Source organism: Glossina fuscipes, unplaced genomic scaffold, assembly GCF_014805625.2.
Source record: "Glossina fuscipes isolate IAEA_lab_2018 unplaced genomic scaffold, Yale_Gfus_2 1, whole genome shotgun sequence".
Classification (NCBI taxonomy): domain Eukaryota; kingdom Metazoa; phylum Arthropoda; class Insecta; order Diptera; family Glossinidae; genus Glossina; species Glossina fuscipes.
Window position 1 is genome coordinate 38,697,695 of NW_023998415.1, and position 24,308 is coordinate 38,722,002.

General features: G+C 34.1%; 1 protein-coding gene across 3 annotated transcripts in view; it reads left to right on the plus strand.

Annotated features, from left to right (window-relative positions):
- LOC119645009 (adenylate cyclase type 2) overlaps positions 1–18,910 on the plus strand; it is a 73,349-nt gene extending 54,439 nt beyond the window's left edge. Inside the window, exons 6-22 of one of the 3 annotated variants that reach the window (XM_038044764.1) lie at positions 122–316; positions 455–682; positions 2,563–2,690; positions 9,332–9,490; positions 11,810–11,942; positions 12,026–12,716; positions 12,928–13,023; positions 13,717–13,829; positions 16,036–16,262; positions 16,340–16,547; positions 16,624–16,925; positions 16,995–17,157; positions 17,260–17,472; positions 17,549–17,653; positions 17,794–17,811; positions 18,420–18,662; positions 18,733–18,910. In XM_038044764.1, the coding sequence (XP_037900692.1) occupies positions 122–316; positions 455–682; positions 2,563–2,690; positions 9,332–9,490; positions 11,810–11,942; positions 12,026–12,716; positions 12,928–13,023; positions 13,717–13,829; positions 16,036–16,262; positions 16,340–16,547; positions 16,624–16,925; positions 16,995–17,157; positions 17,260–17,472; positions 17,549–17,653; positions 17,794–17,811; positions 18,420–18,662; positions 18,733–18,864 (3,354 nt within the window). In that variant the 3' untranslated portion in view covers positions 18,865–18,910. The remainder of the gene's footprint in view (positions 1–121; positions 317–454; positions 683–2,562; positions 2,691–9,331; positions 9,491–11,809; positions 11,943–12,025; positions 12,717–12,927; positions 13,024–13,716; positions 13,830–16,035; positions 16,263–16,339; positions 16,548–16,623; positions 16,926–16,994; positions 17,158–17,259; positions 17,473–17,548; positions 17,654–17,793; positions 17,812–18,419; positions 18,663–18,732) is intronic. The other 2 variants (XM_038044763.1, XM_038044765.1) reach the window with 2 other exon arrangements.
- The last annotated feature ends 5,398 nt before the right edge of the window (positions 18,911–24,308 follow it).

The following is a 24,308-nucleotide window of genomic DNA, read 5'->3' on the forward strand; positions in this document are numbered from 1 at the left end:
AAATGTGACCTTGTAAGGACTACTAAAGATATTATTGGATAAAAGCTTGAATTGTCTTTAAGGAGAATAAATACATGAATTATTCTCGCTTCTGCTTTTTTCGTATCTTTTTTGTATGTAGGTCTTTGGAGAACTTGTAATGCTGGCTAGTGCATCCATTTCTGGTCTTTATTATCGTATCATGTCGGATGCAGCGCATAATCGCACTGTGGACGGTACCCGTACTGGCATCGAGCAACGTGTCAAGCTGGAATGCGAACGTGAACAACAAGAACAGTTGCTATTAAGCGTTATACCTGCTTATATAGCGGCCGAGGTTAGCATAATTACGCATAACAAAGCACAAAACACAACACGCCCGCACTGGATAACTGATGTCCAGTACGATCAAAACTAACATATTGGCAATAATTATTTTTTTATTTTTTTTTGGTTCTTTTCATTATTCTTTTAGGTGAAACGGAGTATTATGCTGAAAATGGCCGATGCTTGTCAAAGAGCAGGTGGTCAGTCAACCACCTCTGCTACCCGTTTTCATGAATTGCATGTTCAGCGTCACAACAATGTGTCGATCTTGTACGCAGACATTGTGAATTTTACACCACTCTCGGAACAATTGACGGCTAGTGATTTAGTGAAAACATTGAATGATTTATTCGGTCGTTTCGATCAAATAGCTCAGGTTAGTACTATTTACACAATACTTATTATGTTTCTTTCAATGTGCGATTAATTGTTGCTCGCATATCGTATATCCTATATATCGTACTAATCGAAAATGTCGACTTCAACAAAATGATAGTTAGTGTAATCACCGGAAATAATGATTAGGATGTAATTTGGTAATCACTAAAGCGAAACAACTTCACACATTCAACGCGCACAAGTTATTTTTTTTTTGTCGAATTTTCTTCTTTTTCTTTTTTTTGTAAGGCAACAAATCATTAGAGAATATACATTTAAATTATAATATTAACGATAATTCGTGAGAATACTTATATGAAATATTTAATTGAGTCATTTTGAAAAGATTTAATCATAATGGAATTATTACTTGATTTTAAATTCAATGTAAGCGTTTCTCGAATATCTCGCAGTTATCAACTAATGTGATCGAAAGTGAAATATTTTAAGGACTCTATCTTTTCGACTATTCGATTAAGTCTGTCCTTAATAGGCCTAGAACGCTTTACAACTCGACAATTCTATCCGGTATGGTGGCCCACTAATACACAATCCTCTCCTCTAAGCTGTTATTTCAGTGCACAATACATTTATCCTAAACACTTTTCATACCCTATGCTGCTTATGATAATTAATAAAAGATCGTCAAGATGGCGTATGCAGAGCTCCGAAAAACTTCAGATGAAGTCATCTTTTATCAGAGAGTTCAGAAATTCTAAATCTGTTCCGGTAGTTGATCGCCAGTCTTATATCTATCCATGTACTTCTGTGCTGGAATTTTCGAAAGATTTTGATGAAATTTGATATAATAATCTACTTTGGCCCAAGGATGGGCGCTATTGGAAATGAAATACCTCGAGCTATTTTTACACTTAGCATTTGACTTCTGAAGCCCTATTTTGAGAAAGTCGAAGAGTAGGGATATATTCATTTGGCAACAATGTTTGCAACACCCAGCACTACGCTTCAGCGATCCCTTCAATAACGCATATATTTTTGATAACGTGATCTTCTCAACGTACGTCGATTTGTTCATTTTTGGAACTTCTAAGTAATAGTTTTCCTGGTCAGAAAAAGACATTGTAAGTTCCTACGTGTAGCTCGAAATTCAAAAAATCGGCTTAATCGGTCAAAGGATACGCATATAGTTTAAGGTGTAGGTCTGCTTCCTGAAACAAGTGGCAATCAGAAAAAGTAATATCTTTTAGATACCGCAGTTAGAATAGCACAGTTTGTTGCATCAGACACTTCCTTGGCAGGGTTTTCTATGTCTGGCTGAGCACTTTTGTACTGAGGTGCATTTTATCGAATGGTTGACTTTTTCCTTCATTACTTGGCTCAATAATATTAATTTGTGCTGATAATATACGTCAGAGATGTGGAACATAACTTGATCGCCATGACTGATTAATTTGCTGTCATTGTTTGTTGGGGTGGCCGGCATCCGCCAAAATATTTATTGCTTCGAGCTACCGTAACATAACTCTGGGACAAATAACAGCAAGCCTGTAGATGTTACTCGACGGCAAGATAGTACGAAAAATGCTTGCATTCAATGTACATTAAAAGAAATCACTTACACACAATTTGACTGAATTTGAATTGACTTAAGACTATGGACTATGAATATAAACATATAGCGTTTTGTGAAATTTCCCTTTTCCAATTCTCCAAGTATTATAATCAAAAACAAAAAAAGACTCTGCAGTTGTTTAAGATACATTAGGAGGAGCACAATTTTTTTGCAATATATTCCTGATCGAAATATGTTTAATCGGTTTTGCTTTTAAACTTTATTTGCATTTCTCTATTATATTTCTATTCTTTTTTTGTTTTTTGTTTTTTTTTTTTTTTTTTTTGTTATTCAAAAATTTAAAGGAAAATCAATGCTTACGTATAAAGATTTTGGGCGATTGTTATTATTGCGTATCAGGATTACCGGTATCTCGACCACAACATGCTACAAATTGTGTCAATATGGGCTTACAAATGATTGATGCCATCAGGTGAGTAAAGCTATCACATCAACATGCAAACACATACACACACACACACAAACACCTATTCGTTTGTTTTTCGTTCGACAACGATAAATTGTTTACAAAATGTTAAGCCAAACGAGACAAGATGGCATAAAAGAATCGATAGGAGCAATACCTTCAGATATATGAGAGAATTTAGCGAATTCAATTGAACAGACTATATAGAAGAGTTTTGTGTACTTACGTACGTAGCTCGTTTCTAATGAGCAAATGCGGATATGTAATCCGTAATCGTGGTAGTAAGTAGGATGTAGTTTGCTTCGAAATTGCAAAGTCAAAAGTCCAATCATTATGAAAATGTGTTCATTTATTTTCTAAAGAGTTTAAAATTGTTTATAAATATACATATATATATATATATATATAAAGCAAAAATTTTTAAACACTTTCTTCCCATTTTTTTTTTGTTTTTTTTTTTGACCGGCCACTCAGGGAATATACCCAGTATTTGTGGACACAATAGCTGTCAGGAAGGATTGTAGGTAAGGGAAAAGGAAAAAAATGAGTAGTATTATAGGAAAGACCAGTGCAAGTAGGCTGTTCCAAGGGTGGCCGATTTCACATTACGCTGATACCTAATAACATCGAGAATTTTGGACACGCTCACGTCGGAGCCTTTCGCTAAAGGTAGTCGAAAGCCAGCGAAATTAACCCTAAAATATAGAGACTCCCTTTCGCACATGCTTTTGACGGTGTAAATTGTGCGGATATCGGCTGAAATGAAGTGCTTTTTGCACCGCCTTATAAAAGCCTAAGTCTTTGATTGTTCTGCCTAATAAGCATCCTTTTATGTTCTTTTATTTGGAATATCGAAAGTTCTCGATTCATCTGCAATGACATCACCAAATAAGATGGATAGCCCGTCAATTCTTCAATGCGTTAAAAGACATCAGCGAGTCCTGGCGTCGTGAAAGTTCTCCCTATTTGACCGACTCCATTTGTATACTTTTGCTTGCTTTCATATAAGCTCGTCTCTCGCCATGTAAATTGTATACATTAGCTTGATACTGCATGGTCTGTTTGAATGTTGAAATAACGAAATATATTAGCCGTAGTGAGAGACTCCGATTTTGCCGAGTAGTTTTGCAGAGTCATTTGCAGGATTAAGAAATATTCATTTAAGTTAGTTATATATTTACGATATGTACTCTCAAGCACACTTAGGTTTAACTCGGCTTATTCCTCCCCATTCGACTGTTGTTGGAATTTTCAAAGCAAAAAAGTCGAAACTTAATATATACACTATTTAAGTTGGACTGATTGGCTATGACGCACTTCCCATTGTTGCAGTCTCTACATAAAATTTAAAACAAAACATAAAATTAAATTTATTTCATAGTAATCATCCATCAAACTAAGTTCGTCGTTTCGTTGAAGGCTTTATATCATTTGTATGCGTATTCTTTTCACATACTTGGCCAACTTTTGTGTGAAATTCATAATGACGATCATCTCTTCACGTTCAACTTCCATGTTCCATTGTAAAAATCGTAGAGCATTCAATAATATAATTAACAGAAACGTTAGACGTCAACGTAACGAGTAATATGTCGCATATACGAGGTGGAATTCTGCATAGAAACTCAATACGATGCTAAAAATTCAAAAAAATAAAAATATCTCTAAAGTGTAGTGTACAACGAATCATAATATTCCCTTATGGAATATAAAAACTATTCGAAAAGATAGCAAACAACTTGAGTTTGAGGAACCAAATGTGTAAAGTGAAAAAGTTACACTCTAAGCAAAACGTGGCTGAAGAACACAATTAACGAGGATGCCTTAGGGCACGAGTTGTAGATACGAACAAACAAAGTTACACGCTATACAGAATATAAAGATTGCGAATGCCTATACCGATTTACGATTGGTTTGTTATAGATAATGCTGCAAAAGGACGTAATCAAGTTAATTATATGTATATTCAATCTAAAAGAATCTCTTTTTCGAGAGCAAAACTCTTCCCGGGACCATGTGTGCATATATTGCCTATGTAAGCATATCGAATAATTTATTAAAGAATATTTTAAGAGGAACAACTAGGAAAATTAAATTCGGTCGGAACCGAATCTTTTGTATCCATCTAAAGAACGGCGAAAGATGTAAAAGAACCAAATTCTCCTGCTCTATAATATGATGTTAGTGCAGTTGGTTTTTTTTTTTTCATTTTCAAAGTAAAAGTTTTTATCGTATAGGCATGTTGGTGTTGTAGGCGTGTACTTTGAAAAGTTTAGGTCAATGCCAAACTCTTTTGCAAATTTGTATCTTCGATATGTTCACTTTCGCTAACGGGAGAATGCTTACCATAAATACTGCAAAGTTACGCAAATAAACAGATGGACAGACGAATAGGCGGACATCTTTAGGTGCATTTCAAATTTGAAACTGGCCAAGAATTTATATACTTTAGAGGGTTTTTGAAGCTTATTGCTGCGCGTTATAAAGGTTTGGAAAAAGTAATTAAATTTTGACACACTATAATATTGGGTAGGCGTGGTCAAGTTTTTCCATAAATGCTAGAGTATCGTCCATAGAATATGCGTTCAAATTTTTTTATATTTATTTGCTATACTTTATGCGTAATGAGCAAAATATCAATTTTTCATTCCCTTTAAAACACAAAGGTATTATCAGAATATGTGATGCTGTGGGTATGTTCTTCGACCGATTTAGCTCAATTTCAATTCCATTCTATGTGCAAGAACTTCCAATATTTGAGCTAAATTTGAAATCGATGGCTTCACTTTTGCGGAATGTTTACAAAGGAAGGATAGACGGATAGTCGGACATGCTTAAATAGATTTAGAATTTAATACCGATCAAAAATATATATACTTTGTGGGGTCGGTGCTGCTTCCTTTGGGACGTTGCAAACATTTTCTCAAAACGCATATACCTCTCATCCTTCGGTGATGGGTATAAAAATATGCGTACGTGTGAAGAAGTCTATCCAAGTTTTCAATAAAAAAATTTATAAATATGAAATGTAGGCCTATTTCTTCTTTTACAAATTACACGGTACGTCCGCCGCATAATTTCTACTCTTCGTGCATTGCCATTAGCGGCAAATGACTTATACTATTTTTAAATGATTTCAATTGCAATAGCAATTCACTTTGTAACTTTTCTAATGTTCACCTTTTCAACTTCAGATCGGTCGTAGTTAAGCTGCATTTCGTAGTCTTCTTAGTTTACATTTGTATATGTCCTCGTAATTATTGGCCTTCGTCGAAAGTGTAACTGTATGCCTATTCCGACAGCTTTTCCACAGATTCGACTTTTTGCGAATCTTTTTCGTTTAAACGACTTGCCTAACTTTGCATTCTTCATTATTTTTCAAAGCTCTTTAATATTGTCCAATGGCTTTTTCATTTTTCACCTGTGGCACTTTGCAGTTAGTCTTAGCGTTTAGACGATTTTGATATTTATCTTCGTGTTTTAAAATTTTGCCTTGTTTGTCTATAGCCGCTCGCTTCACTTTCTGCTTTTGCCATTCGCTAATTACTTGCCTTGCAGTTTTGCTTTTCTAACGTTGAAATCAGATAATTGGTTTTCCTTTCTCCTGGTGGAAATCCTCAATAAGCTTTTTCTTTTTATTTGCTAAATACTCCCCTTTCATTCTCTACTTACTTTTTCGAGTCCTTTTTCAATCACATATTCTCCGCTCAACAATTGCAGATTCTTTATCTCGTATGAATAATTCTTCTATTGCTGTTGTCAATGTTGTTCATATCATAACTGCGTCTATTTTAAAGCATTTAGTAAAAATGCTGACTTTTCAGTTTTGTTAACCTTTTTTTTTTTGGTTCGTTAACATATTGCTTATTTGCGTTCCTAGGTGGTCGAAATGAAATTTTTTGATTTTCTTAGAGTCTTCTTTCGTTTTCATATTTGAAACAAATCCGTTATATATGGAATTGTCTTAAGAATTTTTGGTTAAATTTAAAGAGAGTTTATCATAACCTTCTTCAATACTAGCTTCTTTTTCAGCAGGGTTTTAGGGACTTGAAGCTTTTATTGTCTTCAACGTTTCCTTGGTAATTGGTCTTCCAGTACAGTTTGCTTCGTTTACAATGCTTTAGTTAATTTAAATCTTGACCGTCTTTCCGCTTTGTAAAATTTGATTTCCAAATTGATATTGAGTTGGAAATTATTTGCACGTTGTCTTATCGTATGTAATTAATTATTATTAGCATCCGTTTCTTCTCAGATATTAAGTGAACCATAGTGCCTTTAAGCGCATTGTGCATAACGAGGACAGAAAGACACAAAACATGATTTAACCTAGCATAGCAACTGGATGGCGACTGATTGAGTCGAAACAGTCAAACACAACCACACCTTTAATAAGGTATGATTAAATTTAGAGGTAGCATTGCATTTGGTAAGAAGCACTTTGAAAGATACAAAATTATTTAGGGAGATACTAAAAGGAAGGCAACGAAGATCTTCAAGGCAAATTCCATTTTTCTTAGATTACGGGTTCCCAACTTCACTTAAATCTTTAAGGTTAGCTTTGAATTTTTTTTATGCCGGTAATTAATTAATTGTGCGGGCATGCCGTACCGCGATTTAAAAAATCTACCGTATTCGCCCATAGCCATAGTCTAACGACTTTCGACCAAACTTTCTACACCCTGTTGTACTATATAAGGTTTTTCTTATCTTTTCCCCGATAGTTGACACGGCCTATTGCACTCGTGCAAAAAATTTTGCTAACGAGACTGCGGTCCTTAGAACTTGACGTATCTATTTACCTTGAAAATGCGCGGTCCGGGGATCTTGCATTCCACTCACATTCAGGAAGACGAATCTCTAAGAAGAGGCGATCATTTTCCTCAGGACGTCCTCTGTAATCACCGCTTGGTTTTGCCAGTGCTTTTCGGAGCCGTGCTGCTTGTCGAAGATTATTTATATCTTCATAGTCCTGCTTTCAGACGGTGCGCTTCGCCCGATTCAGCTTAGGATTATATGAGAGCTTCCTTATAATTAATCCAATCACTAGATTTTTTAGTTTTGTTGAAAAGCTTCCTGGCCTAAGATCTTAGCTTTTGAAACCTCTGATTCCACCAAGACATGACCCTTTCAGACTTTTTGGTTTTTAAATGCCAGCTTTCTTGTTAGGCTTCCTGTATGTTTGAACAAAGCATTTGCGCTTCATGTCAAATATACTCCACCTTGTTGGGGAGATGCGGACGTTTGCAAAACCTAGAAAGCAGAACAATTCTCATCTTATACATTTGGGATCTCTGTAAGTCTGGCACTGGTATTGCACCATCCGCAATATCGCATCGCCATGGTCCGGCAATGAGAACTCGCGGGATACATACCACCCCGGGACAGAGGAACTTAAATGGCTACTGGCGAGACTAACATCTAACAACTCCTCGTTAATTCTATTTTTAAAAGAGGGTTTCACCTATCGATTTAGAACAATAGCTTTAATTTCTACAGATATTCAAGAAGACCCTTACCTTTGGAAGTGTCGCTTGAGCTGCCACAAACAGTAAGGGGCACGTTAGAATCATGGCCAGTCTGTAGGACTGGCAGGACTGAACAAGGAATCGTACATCGGGAGCTGAGGACTGGCAGGACTGGACAAGAAATTGTACATCGGGAGCTGAGTATGTCTGCCTTGCCAGATCGATACGCGGAGGCTATTAGCACTGATCGACTCCCATCAGGGAATGGCAGCGCAGCCTAAACCGCCATCAGTAAAAAGATTATATTGTCTCCAGTAAGTTTGTCGGACATTGTAAATTAATTTATCGACTAAGAATCAAAACGCATTGCGTAGGTTCATTTGGATGCACGTAATGTGCGTTGTTTCTCTGCTCAGGTTCTTTAAATGCAATCTTTGAACGGCGTCCCTTAACCTTCTAGATGAATCAATAAATTCAATTGTCATAAATAATCTTAAATGAAATGAAAATGTATGCACAAAAGGACAAACGATACAAGCCCTCTTAACCTTCTCGCACATATGAATTATATACATATATATTTTTTTTTATCTCAATACATATTATGATTAAATTTATTTGAGCGAAAATAATAACAGAATAACATTTTATTTCATTAAATTTAAACTTCACGCTAGGTTTCTGATAGAATTTAAGGTTGCCAGATCTATATATTTTTGTTTTAAGCTAAAGCCGTTCTATTTTACTTTACGGTTTTTCCACTATAGGGAAACTAGAGTACCTGCACCAAAACTTTGTTTCACAATTTCATTGTTATCTTAATATTATAGACAATAGTTATTTATTTATTTATTTATTTATTTCAATTAGTGCCAGTAGATGCTTTATTTAAATTCGGCTTACAACGAATATCTTAGCACTTATGATCTTATATTTAGTAAGCGAATGAAATTTTGATTCCGAATGAATTCGAATAGAATTTTTGCAATGATCACGATTTAGATGACATTTAGGCGGGACACTATCGCCATTAGATGTTGAACTCATATAAACAAATGTTTAATAGATTCTCTTAAGAACATTTCTAATCATTGCCTAAAAAAAGGTGAATGAAGGTCGACATGAAACTATTTATTATTACCTCTCAAATCGTCAATGAAAAGTTTTATCCTTATATTGCAGGCATGTACGCGAGGCGACTAGTATAAACGTTGATATGCGTATCGGCATTCATACAGGCAACGTCCTTTGTGGTGTTTTAGGTTTACGCAAATGGCAATTCGATGTATGGAGTGATGACGTGACCCTGGCCAATCATATGGAAAGCGGTGGTGTCGCTGGGTAAATACAAAACATTTTTTATTTTCTCTTTTTTCATTTATTTCTATGATATTTTTTTTTTTTTTTTTTTTTTTTTAAATAAACAAATGCATTCATGTATGATATGCCAGTTATTTGTCCGCGTAAAACATAAATAAATATATTAATAATAAATAATAATCGAATATTGGTTGAATAATAACTCGCTTTGCATTGTTATGAGTTTTATTAAAAATTGTTAGATAAATGAAAACGAATACAATATCCTAACTGGCTGACACTTTATCATTTCATTTCATCATTTGAAAAAAGAACACAGGCATAGAGCACGAGACCACTTACGCTCAAGTTAATTAAATTGTATTTGCAAGAAAGTCTACAATGACCTCATATCGTCACATACGGTCACATCATCTTTATAAAAATTGTGCAAAATATTCAAAAACTTGTAAAAACCGGACGAGCAGTTAAATCTATGTTCAATTTCTAAATATAGCGAGAAAGAATTCTGCGCTTGCCTTGCGGTGAACCGTTGATACACATCACCTTACACTAATGCATAAAAATTTAAAATTAAAAAAATTTGTTTTTTCCTCGATTATGTGCAACGTCAATTAGTAGTAGTCCGAATCAATTTCGGATCGCGTTTTCAGAAAACCACGGGAAGCGTCTTTCGTTCGCCATTTCTCATCAAAACAGCTGATTCATCTTGCAAGTTACAGATTGTAGCTTACTGCGATCACATTTGTGAGGCAATCATGTACGAAATGTACAATGAAAACAATCAGTCAATCATGCGAATATCGAGCCAAGACCGAAAAACCCGCACCAAATCCACTTAAAAATCAAAGTGATTTTAAGAGTTTTCGTCGATTATCACGGTATGTAGTGTACTATGAATTCCTTCTGCCGGGCCAAGCTATTGGCGGGCCCCTTATTTGTGTGTGACGAAATAGGTTTAAAATAATAAATAAATTTAAAAAAGAAATAATTAAAGTCTTCGTCTCTATTGTTGGGCATAGTTGTAGTATATGATTCTAATAAATACTTGCACAAGAATTTCGTTCATTATCTGCCAAGCAGATATTATGTTGTAATATTTTAGCCATTGTGAACGCGGTTGTGGCCGAGTCTCTCACACGTTAGACAGACAAACGAAAAGATTGGAAGGGCAGGTACGCAGACAGAAATGTCTATTTAACATTGGCTTGAAAAGTATTGAGGCAATTATTCCTCGTCGAAAATAATAACTTGATGGTGATTTAACAATTTTAAACGTGATCGTGCGAACACTGATGATGGATGCTAAACGTAGTCCACGCCAGAAAAAGATGATTGTACGGAAAAACTTTAAAAAAATTCTGAAAGTGAAGTTAGAAAAGTTAGCCGACATTTTAAAAATGTCAAGAAGAACCGTATTCACCATTTTGTTCGTTGAACGCTCGCGCATAAGAAGGCTGTTCCCCCAACAAATGATCCGCGTACACGCAGTAAAACAAAAGTCTCCACATGTCCGTGATTTGGCGCACTATGTGGAGCGGTATAAAAAGGATTTCTCATTTGATATGTGGCAATGGATTAAACCTGCGCTCAATACCACGCTCCCGAATCGAATCGGCAGTTCGCTAAGTGGAAAGTGCATTGTGAAAGCAGCATAAAGCCGGCAAAAATGCAATAGTGGTCGGGTAGAAACCTATGAAAAGCATATATTATATGTCCCCTTACAATTCCATTGATGGAAGAGATTACCCAAGCAAAAAAAAAAAAAAAAAAAAACAAACAAAAGCGGCTCGAAAGCCGAAACGGCTGATCAAGACAATGAACTGTGTCCGAATTCAAGCCCGATTAGCTTCCACACCGATCGCATTCTCTAGATTATGCCCTCAGTGATTATAACCCTAAAGGTATGCTCGTGGAAAAGAAAATTGCTTCGACGAAAATGTATCGACGAAGTCAATTCTCGGCATTAAAGCGTATTTTAAAGGTCTTGACAGATGAAGAATGCATTGAAACATTAGAGAAAACTTGGACTATGCGGCTATGCTAATAAACAACCTCGAATTTTGCTTAAAAAAGAAAAGTTTGTTTCCTATATTTAGTCACGGCACTTATTGATCAGTTTACTATTGCAAAACAAAAATTTTGCTTACAAAATTTGCGATACAATTATGAACTGCAGAACAAGACTGAATTAATGAGCGTTGTTATCATTTGTTTTTCCTAAGCAGAAATAATAAATCTTTTATTTGTACTAATACTAACGCATATTCCTAATATGCTATACATATATAAAACGTTTATTATTATAATCATGTTCATAAAATAATTGACTGTTTGCAGACGAGTTCATATCACGAAACGTACGTTGCAATGTCTCAACGATAAATTTGAAGTGGAGGAAGGGAATGGTGCAAGTCGTGATTCATATTTGGCAGATCATAAAATTGAAACATATTTGATCGTCCCACCGAAGGTACGATGAAACAATGAATAACATTTATGGCTAATGATAATTTACGAATAAATTGTTTGCTTTTTGTTTGTTTGTGTTTTAAGAAAACCACCTATATCAGTCATTTCGTACCGCAAGTTATCGAAATGACAGCAACGCCCGATAAAGAGAGTCCAAAATTAACAAAAAACAATATGCATCAGAATAACGATACGGAAGTGGATTCATCTGATAAACCGCTTTTGCCACTTACTGTGGTGAATTTCAAAAGTCACGATAACGACGAAACATTCGTTACAAAGGTAATCTCAACTACGACCATTAATAATCCGGAATTAAAGATAACCCAACTAAGTTCAGCCGCATCAATGTCGATAAAAGAGGAAGAAGATGAAGACACAGTTGAATTGAAACAACCCGCCAATAATGCGTTAAACCATCAAGAGTCGAACACAGAACGAATCACCAGCACCAGCTGCCAGAGCATCAGCATTAAACAGCAAGATTCTTTTACGGATTCGCATAATACGAACGATGATAGCAAAGTACAATCAACTGGCACAAATGCCTTAGTTGTGACAATAATAAATGAAAATGAAAATGATTGTAATGTTAAGACAAAAACAGAAACTGAAAATGCGATGGAGGAAATAACAGTAACAAACGTTGATACGACGACTACAACAGGGGTAAAAAAAGTCCCGGCAACAAATGCAAGCACAATTCTTGGTGGTAGTAATTTATTGGCCACCGATACAACAGAAGCTAAAAATAGACGGAAACTGTCCGTTCAAGGTAATAGATATTCTGTTTTAATCTGAACCGCTGCTCCTCATTGTTCAACCCAATGAAAAGAGCAAAAGCGTTTGTGTCATTTCAGTACATCGAACGTATATATATATATATGTAACAACAATTTCATTATTATTGCTTTTGATGTAAAAAAAAAAAAAACAAAAAACAAAAACAAAAGGCAAAAAAACTTTTCAAATTCTCATGATTTCAGGCTTAATATCTTTTGCTGACAGAAGGCGTTCATCCGGCGCATTTATGGAACGCAAAATGTCTATTCATCACAGTGAAAGTTTTCGCGGTCATGGAGGTTCGTTGATTTAATAAAATTTTATACGTAACTTTTTTGTTGCTTTAAATGAATTTATTATGATTTTATTTTATATTTTCCTTACATAATTAAAAAAAAAAAAAAAAAAAAACCCGATGATGCGGGATGGGTGCATTTTGCAAAACATCAAAGGCAATTTCAATGATCCTATATAAAATATAACTATAACTATATATTCATGATCAGTATCAACTTTTCAATCGATTTATGCATATTACTTTATACGTCCGTCCGTCTATGTATAACGTTCAACGTTCATCTGTACGCAATTTAATGTTAAAAATAATTCAAATCGATGAACAGGACTCACCTTCAGTACAATATATAAGCTGAGATCATCTCGTGTCTTCAAAAGCAAGAAAATTAGACGTTTTCCTCATTACTCATAGACTATAACAACAGATACAACAACAACGACAATATTTCCAGTGTACATTTGTAGTTTGTATGATCCTACAAAAATGGAAAACGTCAACCACTTAACATCAAATTTTATGGATTGAAAAAATTTTAATTTTTTTTTTTTTTTTTTTTTTTTTTTGAGATAAAGATGGTAGGTACAAAAAAATTTAGCCAAAACTATATACAATTTTCTTGCTTGTCTTTTCTATTTGTTTCTTTTATTCATTTTCATTTTGATTAGAATTTTCGATATTTTACACTCATTTGCAGTTACCCGTAATCGTCCCTCATCGAAAATGACTAAATACGTTGAATGTTGGGGTGCCGATCGACCGTTCGCTAACATAGCCGAATCAAAATTAGTTAAAAATATTGGTTTAGCTGTAAGTATTTTCACTTACCTTCCAATCACTTTTCTAAGATATTAATTATTATTGTTGTTATTATTGATTCTGATTATATTCCGCAATAGTTTGAATATCAGTTTATCTGCCCTTAATGACCTTAATAACGCACATGTCTATATTTGCAAATCAGAAGAGAGAAACTGTTCTTAATTTAAATTTCATTAAAGAGTTTTTAAATTAAATTTATTGCATCAGCAGGAAAGAAGTTCTTCGACATTCTGGACTTCATATATACATAGTTCGTATGCGTGTATCACAAGCCAGCATGAAAGGAAAAATTTTAAATGAAAACAAAAAATAAATGAAAGCAAATCTAAAATCTTCATTAAAGCTAAGGCACACACCATGCAGCTTAGGAGCTTTAGAAAGTTTTTTTTTTTCTTTGCAAAAACAACGTTTAAATAATGTTGCGTATAAGTAATATATGCGCCTTGATAAATCGCAGTTCGCTTAGCGGTAGAAAAAAAGTTTGATAGCGATTCTAAGTAAGACAATATTCTCCGTTTGTACTTACATATGTAGTCTCAGTGAAGCGGCATTTTCTCATAACTTAATTGAGTGAATTAAGTTGCTTAAGGCAAACACCAATTGTTTTCCTTATGAAAATCCAATAAGTTTCAGAAAAAAAAATTTTTAATCTCTATTTTTATTACTTATTACCGCGATCTGACCAATAAGGCCATTTTTTTTTTTTTTTTTTGTAATTCTTTTATAACAGATAATAACGCAACAAAGTTAAGAAATAAAGGAAGAAAATAAAGAAATTAAATTTTTATGGTCCATCAAGTACCTTCCAGCACTTGAACACATCATTCAGCTTGTTCGCGGGGGTCCTAGGGGTATACTCATTTTGTTTTTTTTTTTTTTTTCCACCATAATGTATGTAACATCCAAGGCATGTCTGTCCATTTGTGTGGCGTGTATTGTGTGCACTCTCCTGAACACAAAAAGTAAAGATATTGTGCTAAATTTGATAAACACATTGGAAATTGCCCGCTCGCAGATTGGTATTGAAAATTGGCCAAATTGTTTAGAGCAGAAGTGCACAGTGGAGCTTAAGTCCGGAGCGCAACTCCGTTTTTCTTAACAAAAATTTTTGGATTTTTTTTGTCGTTATCTGGATATTGGTAAAGTTAGAAGGCTAAAATTTTCCACATTGACTTTGCGAAACTCTTTCCCCTTTTCGGTCCAAAAAAGTAATTGATCGGCCATGCCCACACAAAGGCTACCAGTAATACAGTTTTATTTTTTTTTTTCACTATTTTGTACATTCCTCAAATGAAGATATATTATCTGCCTAAAAATGGGTTAATTTTGAAATGACTACGTTGGACATCGCGACTAATTTTTTCGTAATAATACCAGCGATATAAGTATCAAATAAAAGAACTTGAAGAGTAGAAATGCGAAAAGCATAGTGATGGGTATGCGAAATTCAGTTCCCGCTGAATATAATTTTCTTACTTGTTTCTTAGAGGAACCTTTTTATGACAGAAAGTTCAATCAAAATGATTCCATCTTATTTTTTATATTTTCCAAATTCATTTAATACGCAAAAATCAGTCAGTTTGCCCCCCGGTTTTTTTGCCGAAATATATCGATAATGAAAAATTTATATCATATGAGAAGCTTTTCAAAATAGAGTGCTTTGTAGAGAGATCTATCAAAATACAAGAAATGAAAATTCGGAATTCTTTTTCAAATATAGTCGCTATACCGTAACTGATTGGTTGCGGGAAATTAATGAACAAGATCATGATTTTTTAAATGAAATTATTCCGATTGAGTCCATAAATTAAGTCGTTTTACCAAAGATAGTGATAGAATATAAACAACGATGTAGAAAAATTATTTGAGATAAATTCAATTAATAATCGACTTTCTCGAAAAAGTATACACTTGTCGTAGTGTTACGATTAACAAGAAACTATCATTGATAGTTTAAGTGAGAACGAAGGCGCAATTCTCATTACAATTTTTATAATTATCTATCTATCTATCACTGTAGACTAGAGGGCATTTTTTTTTTTTAATTTTTTTTTTTTTTTATGCATATATATATAGTGTAAGTAAGAGGAAAGAGAAATAGAATTTCAAATTATTTATTTAGTCGCGCGGTAAATGAATGTTTTTTTTTTCTTTTTTATTCTTGTTGTTAATTTTTACTTGGATCCTTTGCAAGAGCATCGCGATGATTGAATCAAATTTACTACCACCGGAGCGTAAATGTTTCAATTTTAATTGCTTCGGACCACCTACCGAATTGAGGCCGCTTACCATGTGGTATCGCAATACACCCAGGGAGGCTATGTATCGAGCACGTCCAGATACGCATTTTCGTTACGATGTAATTTGTGCTTTTTTACTCTTCATCTCTATGGCTGCGGTGCAATTGATTGTGCTCGATGTGTATGTTATCAACGATACACATTTAAAGAAACATTTAATTGATGATGGAATAAACAGTTTTGTTTTGTCTTTTGCAGGAGCATAGCGTTGCTGGGCTCGTTGATGACAAGTTGCTTATCGTTGGCTTTGTTTTTGTATTTAAGTAATGTGCAAGTACCTGAAGTTAACGGTACGGTAACAGAACGCAACGGTACAGGCCAAGTAGTTGCAAGCAGCCGATACTTGCGTTTAGCTATATTTGTTATTGTCAATATTTTAGTATCCGTTAGTGCAGTATTCAGTGTGGTAAGTAGATCGTGATCATCTTGAAATATGTTGCAAAAGTTCACTAAACATTTATTTTATGCGCATATTCGCGTAGATTGATTTCAGCGTTGGCCCGGTAACAGATTTAAACTTAAATTCTAGCAATTATTCAACAGATAGTCATTTTGACAACAATATGGTGTCTGAAGTAATGCCAATCCTGCTCTATCACCGTTTAGAAGTAGCTCCCATTTATTTATTCTGTTGCGCGATTAGTTTGGCAGCAGTTTCAGCATTTTTACGTTCCGGTTTCATACTGAAACTCTTCATAATGCTTTCATCGCTCATTTCTCAAGTTATTGCATTACATTTTAGCGATCTTTATCAACAATACAATTTCTTCTATATGGATTATAGGTAAACGGCAGGGCATGGAGAAATGTTGACAACATTTCTAATCGTCGTTGTTGTCTCAAACAATTTCAGTTTACCGCTGGAAGTGAAAGGTTTTCTTCTACTACTATTGGTTATTGCCATATTGCATACACTCGATCGTCAAGGTGAATATGTGGCGCGAACCGATTTCCTCTGGAAAGCGAAACTGAAAGTAGAACAAGAAGAAGTAGAAACCATGAGAGGCATTAACAAAGTGAGCTTACTCTAATTCTAATTTGCTCTGCAACTATTTATTTTGTGTGTGTGTGTGTGTGTGTGTGTGTGTGCGTGTGTGTTTTCATTATTGAACGAACAGATTCTCTTAGAGAATATCTTACCTGCGCATGTGGCAACGCATTTTTTACATCAAGAACGCTCTGCTGAATTATATCATGAAAGTTACTCATGCGTAGCGGTCATGTTCGCCTCAATACCGAATTATAAAGAATTCTACGATGAGACCGATGTCAATAAACAAGGCCTGGAATGCCTACGTCTATTAAATGAAATTATTTGCGATTTCGATAAGGTAAATAACGAGTGAATTAAAAACGAAATTTTCAATACAGTTTCACGGTTTCCCTCTATTCTTTTTCCCCGTTTAGTTGCTTTTAAAACCGAAATATAGCGGCATTGAAAAAATTAAAACTATTGCTAGCACGTACATGTGCGCTTCGGGTTTAAGACCCGGTAAAGAAGAAGGCGCTACGGTATGTATGAATTGTATAAACACAAAATTTCTTAAAATCGAAGTGGAATAAACATGAAAATAAAGCGTAAATCAATTAATTATTTCTTCTTTATTAAATTGAAAAAAATAATAATAATAATAATAATAATAATAATGCAGCTGACGCGTAATTTTGTGGTAAGCCTTAAGGCTCCTTAGAGCTGTCATACGTGAATATTTATGTCTAATAATCGCTAAAATAGGCTAAAACAAACCAGGAAAAGATTGATTGTAAATGCGAAGACGGCAAATAGCCACGAATCTCATCTTCTACCTGTAGTCAATTCATCGCCACAATCAAAATTACTTATTCGTCTATCCAACTAATCGGGGGGATATTGACGTGAAAAAAAAAAATATAATGAGAATATTTTGGTTTACAATAAATGATAGGATTTGCATTGCATCATACTGTCTAGTAGATTATCGCCGCATAATCATAATTGGTAGTCTCTTACACGTGAGAAGCAATCAGTAATTTACCAAACTTTTAGTCCGTCAAATTTTGTATAATCATCCGATTTTCCATTCCTGGCAAATTGACTCGAGCATCTCCTATTTTCAAATTCCAATCAATATATTTTATATTTTCTTAAAACAATATATTATAATTTGTTGATGCACAGTGGGGCTTTTGTAATTTAATTCAGCTTTTCGGGATTGTTTCAGTTTTTAGCTTTAACACTCTCAAGCTCTCGCTTGAAACGCAAACACATTGAAATTAATTTTAATGCTTTCATGGCCAGGACGAAAAACGCACCGAAGAACATACCGTGGTTATATTGGTGGAGTTCGCTATAGCATTGATGTCAATTTTGGATTCGATTAATCGTGAATCATTTCAAAGGTTTCGCCTGCGTATTGGCCTAAATCATGGACCTGTAATAGCCGGTGTAATTGGAGCGCAAAAGCCTCAATACGATATATGGAGCAATACAGTGAACGTCGCGTCACGTATGGATTCATGCGGTGTAATGGGACGTTTACAAGTAAGTAATAAAATCGTGTGAAACGAACGCTCGTCTCTAAATTTATTGTTATAATCATCAATTTTTCTAGACAACAGAGCATACAGCCAAAGTTCTAATTGCAGCCGGCTATGAATGCGAATGCCGAGGTTTAACATATGTGAAGGGCAAAGGAAATCTAGTCACTTATTTTGTAAAGACACCATTTGATGGAAAATTATAATTAAACGGTTACATTTTTATTAGATAATTTAAAAAAAAAAAAAAAACATAGTCAAAATATTTATGATATTACGTAATAATAATATACTCCATACATGTCTATACTTTAAAAAGTAAAAAAAAAAAAAAACAAAAAAACAAAAAAAAAAAATGAAAAAGCTATAAATGTATGAGTGTATGCATATATATTGATGAGCTTCTCAAATTCTCCAAGAGTTAAATAAACACCGCACGAAAAGTCGAACATTCCTCGAAAGTTTAGACTGGTTTTTTTAGGCTGTTCACAATTCAATTTACATCAGCACGACTTAAACTCATTAGCATTATTAGAATTTTTGAATTCGATCCGCGAAATCGCATCAAAGATGCAACATTTTTCTCAAATTTACTTTACTTCGCTCGCATCTTTTGGGACTTTCGCCATGCCTGTAAAAGTTAGCCTCAAAAAAAAAAAAAAAAAAAAAAATGTAAATATAATGTCAAAAGTTCTTGACAAAAGTTGAACTCATTCGTTTTATTCTTTCCGAAACTATTCACGAAACACACATCACCTTATTGAAACAAATTTTCTACATCATTGGTGGATTCGTTGCGATACGTCAAAGAATGTTCATTACAATTTTTTTTGAAAACAAAACAAATAAGGACATTGTAATCGGGCGCAGAAGTCCATTAAATACCCTACATTTATTAAGAAACACAAAAATCACATCTTGTTTCTCCATAAAAAGGCGTATTATTCATGTGCGTACAGTACAATTCAAAATAGGCGTAAATGATCTATAAACTTTGTGAAGTTCATTCTTGTATGAAATTACTATAATATTATGGATCAATTTCGATCAGCACATCATGAAACTTAGACTTTTCTGCTCTACAAAGGATCAATTTTCATGAAAATCGTTATTGGGCTAGAATCCAAAAAAATAGGCCGAGATGGTTCTAATTTGATGCATTTCGTTTTTTTTTTTTTGTCATGTAATTGTCGTCGTGAAACATTGAAAATTATACCTTTTTATCGTTTGTTGAACTTCAGTTTTCGTTAAAAAGTGAGAAACTGGTTCAAAAATTGATCTAGCCGGTCCAATGTTCTCATTCCAACTTAGAGTTCCTTAATACTATTACTTAACCACTCTTGCCGACAAATTTTGAAAGTTAAAATTTTTTTCCATATTACAACTGATCCGAACCATTTTCAATAGCGTTCGTCCTTGGATCAAACCACGCCACTATGGCTATATCTCAAAAATGGCGATCTGTTGCTTAAACATGGACATAGACATCAGACGGACGGAAAAGCTTAAATTAATTCAGATTATGATTCTGAATTGATTGGTATAATAAAAGCTGGATACATCTTAAGCCCTTCTGCGTGTTACATGCGACCGCACTAATTTTAATACACCCTGTACGACAAGTTGTGTAGGGCATAATGACGACGCAATAACGTTCTATCTGATATGCAAAGCCAAAAAATAACGGCTGCTCAATACAATATAAAGAAAGAAGTAGGATTTTTTTGGAAATATTGACTTAAAAAAAGTTCGAAATCAATTTGGATTTTATGCTTCTTAAAAATCTGCACTAAAATTCAATTCAATTAAACTGTTAAAAAAATGCTACGTACTTCGGTTCGACGTGTGACAATGAAGCCACCTTTGGAATTCAAAGTCATTCTGCTCAGAGTAGAGAATTTTAGAAATGTATATATATAACCGCCTGAGTGGCCGAGTAGGCAAGAGTCTCGACTAGCAACTCAGTGGTCGTGGGCTCAAATCTCAATTGCGGTAGAGTTTTTAATAAAGTCGAATGCCTTAGATGCTAGTGCTTTAATACTCAGATCTGAGGAAATCACTTTTCAATTAAACGCATATGCGGTCAAATCTAAATTGAAAGTCTGTTTCTCTAAAACGAATGATTTATATAGCGATTTGATCGTCAGCATATTAATTAATTTTCTACAATATTAAGTGATAGCCGCACATGCTTAGGTTGGTAGAATGTAATACTGAGTACACATATCCTTGATAAGAAGCTTGCAACAGTCTTTCTGAGGGTAGTAAACGTCTTCATCGAAAGAATGCACGCCCTTTCTTCGATGATGGGTTTGCTATTTCTTTATCGACTTGGGTATCCTTGCAGTCATTTCAAACGTTTTTTCTCCATTTTCAGTTATACGCTACAAACATGGGATCTTCAATCATCGTTTGAAAAAGTCGTCATATGAAAAAAAAAAAAGAAGCTAATTTTAATATTTCGTTGAAACCATTTAACCCATAACCCATGTAAACGTTCTCACAAAAATTATGTCTCTATATCGCATCAAACAACGTAAATCGTATCCTTTCGTACCCTTGTCTATGTATTGGTTTGCATCGAAACTATGCACGTATAATTTTTATCATGAAATTGAACAAATAATTATATTAGGCGAAGAGTCATAGGATATCTCAATGTCGGTTTTGCTCGACTGCAATGTTTTTACGTGTTTTATTATCAAATAGTTTAGGAGGGTGGCCAAAACGTCAACACACATAGCGCATTTTTGTAAATCGAATTTTCTTTAGCTATTGGCAAAGGCCATTACCCATATAAACGTAATGGATTTTTCCGCCTCTATAAAGTCTTACTTTGCATGAGACCGTTATATGTAATCGGATCCAAAAACTAGACCGTTTCTTGCGCAATGTTAGTCCTCTTGATTGTCATATAAAATTACTCTTATACACTAATTTTCATCACTATATATTTTAAAAAATTGTACGTTTTGACTATACAAAGGCCATTAGAACTCTTATATGATGGGAAATCTGAGTGATAGGCTTAAGTAGTCGAAATTCGATGAGAATATTCCATCATAAACTATCGAAAATAATACTATTTTATCATATAAATATCCAATTTCTATCGGTTCAGTTTTGCCCGTTGAGGATTCAAAATATTGAATCATCCCAACCAAATATTTCACATCAATTCGAAACGACGAAATATCATTATTGCTCAGCGACTTTTTCCCGAAATTTTGTAATTTTCAAATTTTCTTAGAAACAATCCTTTTAATGGATGATATCGAACGGGTCAAACAGACAAACAAATAGATAGGCTTAGACCGATTCAAAAAAATGCTTCTGAACAGATTGGTATAATAATAGATTGGTTTATCTTGAGTAAACGCAAACTTAATGTACCTCATACTAATACGAGTGGTGCGGAGTATAAAACAGAAAGTTAATAAAGAGTTTGAATGATGAACATATACATTGCCAGATATACCAAACAAGGAGAAATAAATAACAAAGGGCATTGTAATGACCGATATTAGATTAGGAATTGAAAATGAAGACAAACGACTCAACAACACCAACCTGCGTTAAAGATTCGCAAAAGGCCTACTATCAACGTTTTGCAAGCAAGCTGATAAGCAAGTGAGGCAACCAAACAGTTACGACCAAATGCTGCAATCATGCCGCCGTTAAAGTTCAAGCTACTTTAGAAACCAGAGAAGACCTTTCATAACGCCATCAATGGGAAAATTTTAACTATAGGAAAAACTTATTGCCAAATGTAGTTTAATCCATCTAAGAGAATCTTGCCCTTCCAAAATACACTAATTGTGTACAAAATAAAATAATCTGGCCACCAACTTGCTAAAAAGAAAGTTCAGAAATATACCAAGCAGAGTAACACTCAATATTATAGTAATTATTCGCATAATCAGGACGAATACGGTTGCCTCATAACCCACACTTAAACAAATTAATGAGAATAGTGGCAGCAATAATCTTCAATCTATCATCAATATTCTAAGATATTAAAAAATACTGGCCCTTTTCTAATATCGAACCAAGTAGAAATGACAAGCACTCTCATCAATACGGAGATACTCTTAGTCTATAAACGATGTAGGTTAAGTCCGTGAACTGCTTCATGGAATCGCAAAGGGATGTTCTTGTCACATTACAGTCGAAGTAGAAATTTTCCTTACATTTTAGAGTCAAAGGGTATGATTTAATATAATAACTGCGTATCACCCCGATGAAAGAACTGACGCTGCCTCCGCGGTAGCGAAATACACTAATGCATGCAAGACTTCGAACATCGTTAGAGAGTAGAAAAGCACCCTGTATTCAAATGGTTTACGACAATTTTAATATTTTAATTTTATTTATTTATCCATTTTTCTTTAAGCTGCTGAGTAAACTGAATTTTTTCGGCAATCGAATGCAAAATTTGTTATTGGAAAGTTTTTTATTAACATTAATCAGTAGTCAGTAAATTTCAAAACGAGAGAGGTCGGCAAGTCCGTCCGCAATAACAATTATTATGTCCCACGTTTGCTCGATTTGTTCTTTATTTCAGTTCTTTAATTCAATAATTCTTCAAACTAATCCTTTACAATCCTTCACAATCTGTCTTTAAATATGTAACTGTTATTGAGATCTTTACAGATTAAATCGATAGGTATCTATAACTTTATTTGAGAATACAAAACGAATTATGTGTTTTTTACGCAAATTAGTTTGGTTTTTCAAAGTATAATTTATTTTTTATCTCAAGTGGGGTAGAGTTTTCTTTGATGCTACCGCTTTTAGAGAAAAGAATTTATTCTCTGGCTAAATTTGTAATAATAATAACAATACAAAAATACAAGTTAGCCTAAAAGTAGATCGCCATAATTTTTATTATCAAATTAAACAAAGCATACCTGAATAAAGAGGCAAAGCACAGAGTCGCTTACAATATATATAAATGGTTAAAAGCCCAACTTAACAACTTAAATGTTAACGCCAATCAGCTATGTTAAATGCCGAACTTAACAGACCAAAGGGATTCAATTCTGTAAAATAACGGACCAACATTAGGATTAACATTAGCTAACAGACCAAATTAACAAAAGCCGTCGGCAAAACAAAAACTTAACATTATCTAACGGACCAACTCTGTAAAATAACATTATCTAACGGACCAAATTAACAAAAGCCGTCGGCAAATCTTTCTAGTAGCATTATATGGATACACGGGTGGAATTTACCGATCGGAATTGACGGCTCCGAAGAAAATTTCACGAATGCATTTCATTGCAGTTGAATATATACAACTCCACAAATTTTATTGATCCTAGACATCCTTCATTCATCTTGAAGCAAGACAAATGAGCAGAAATAAGATGAGAATAAGAGGATAGGGGCAAAATAACAGGAATCCTCTACAAATACAGCTACGAAAAATCAATACTCTTAACATTCATTTGTAATAATATGTTAAGATTGGATCACTTTCTACTTCAATAAAAATGCGCACGAATAATTATATAATAAACCAAATAACCCACTAAATGTTATATAAGTTCGTGTACACTAATTAATCTATTAGTAACATTTTCTAAAATATTTGAACGAATGGATTTTTCCATTTCCGTTTCGTTTCTGCTCAAAATAAAACTAA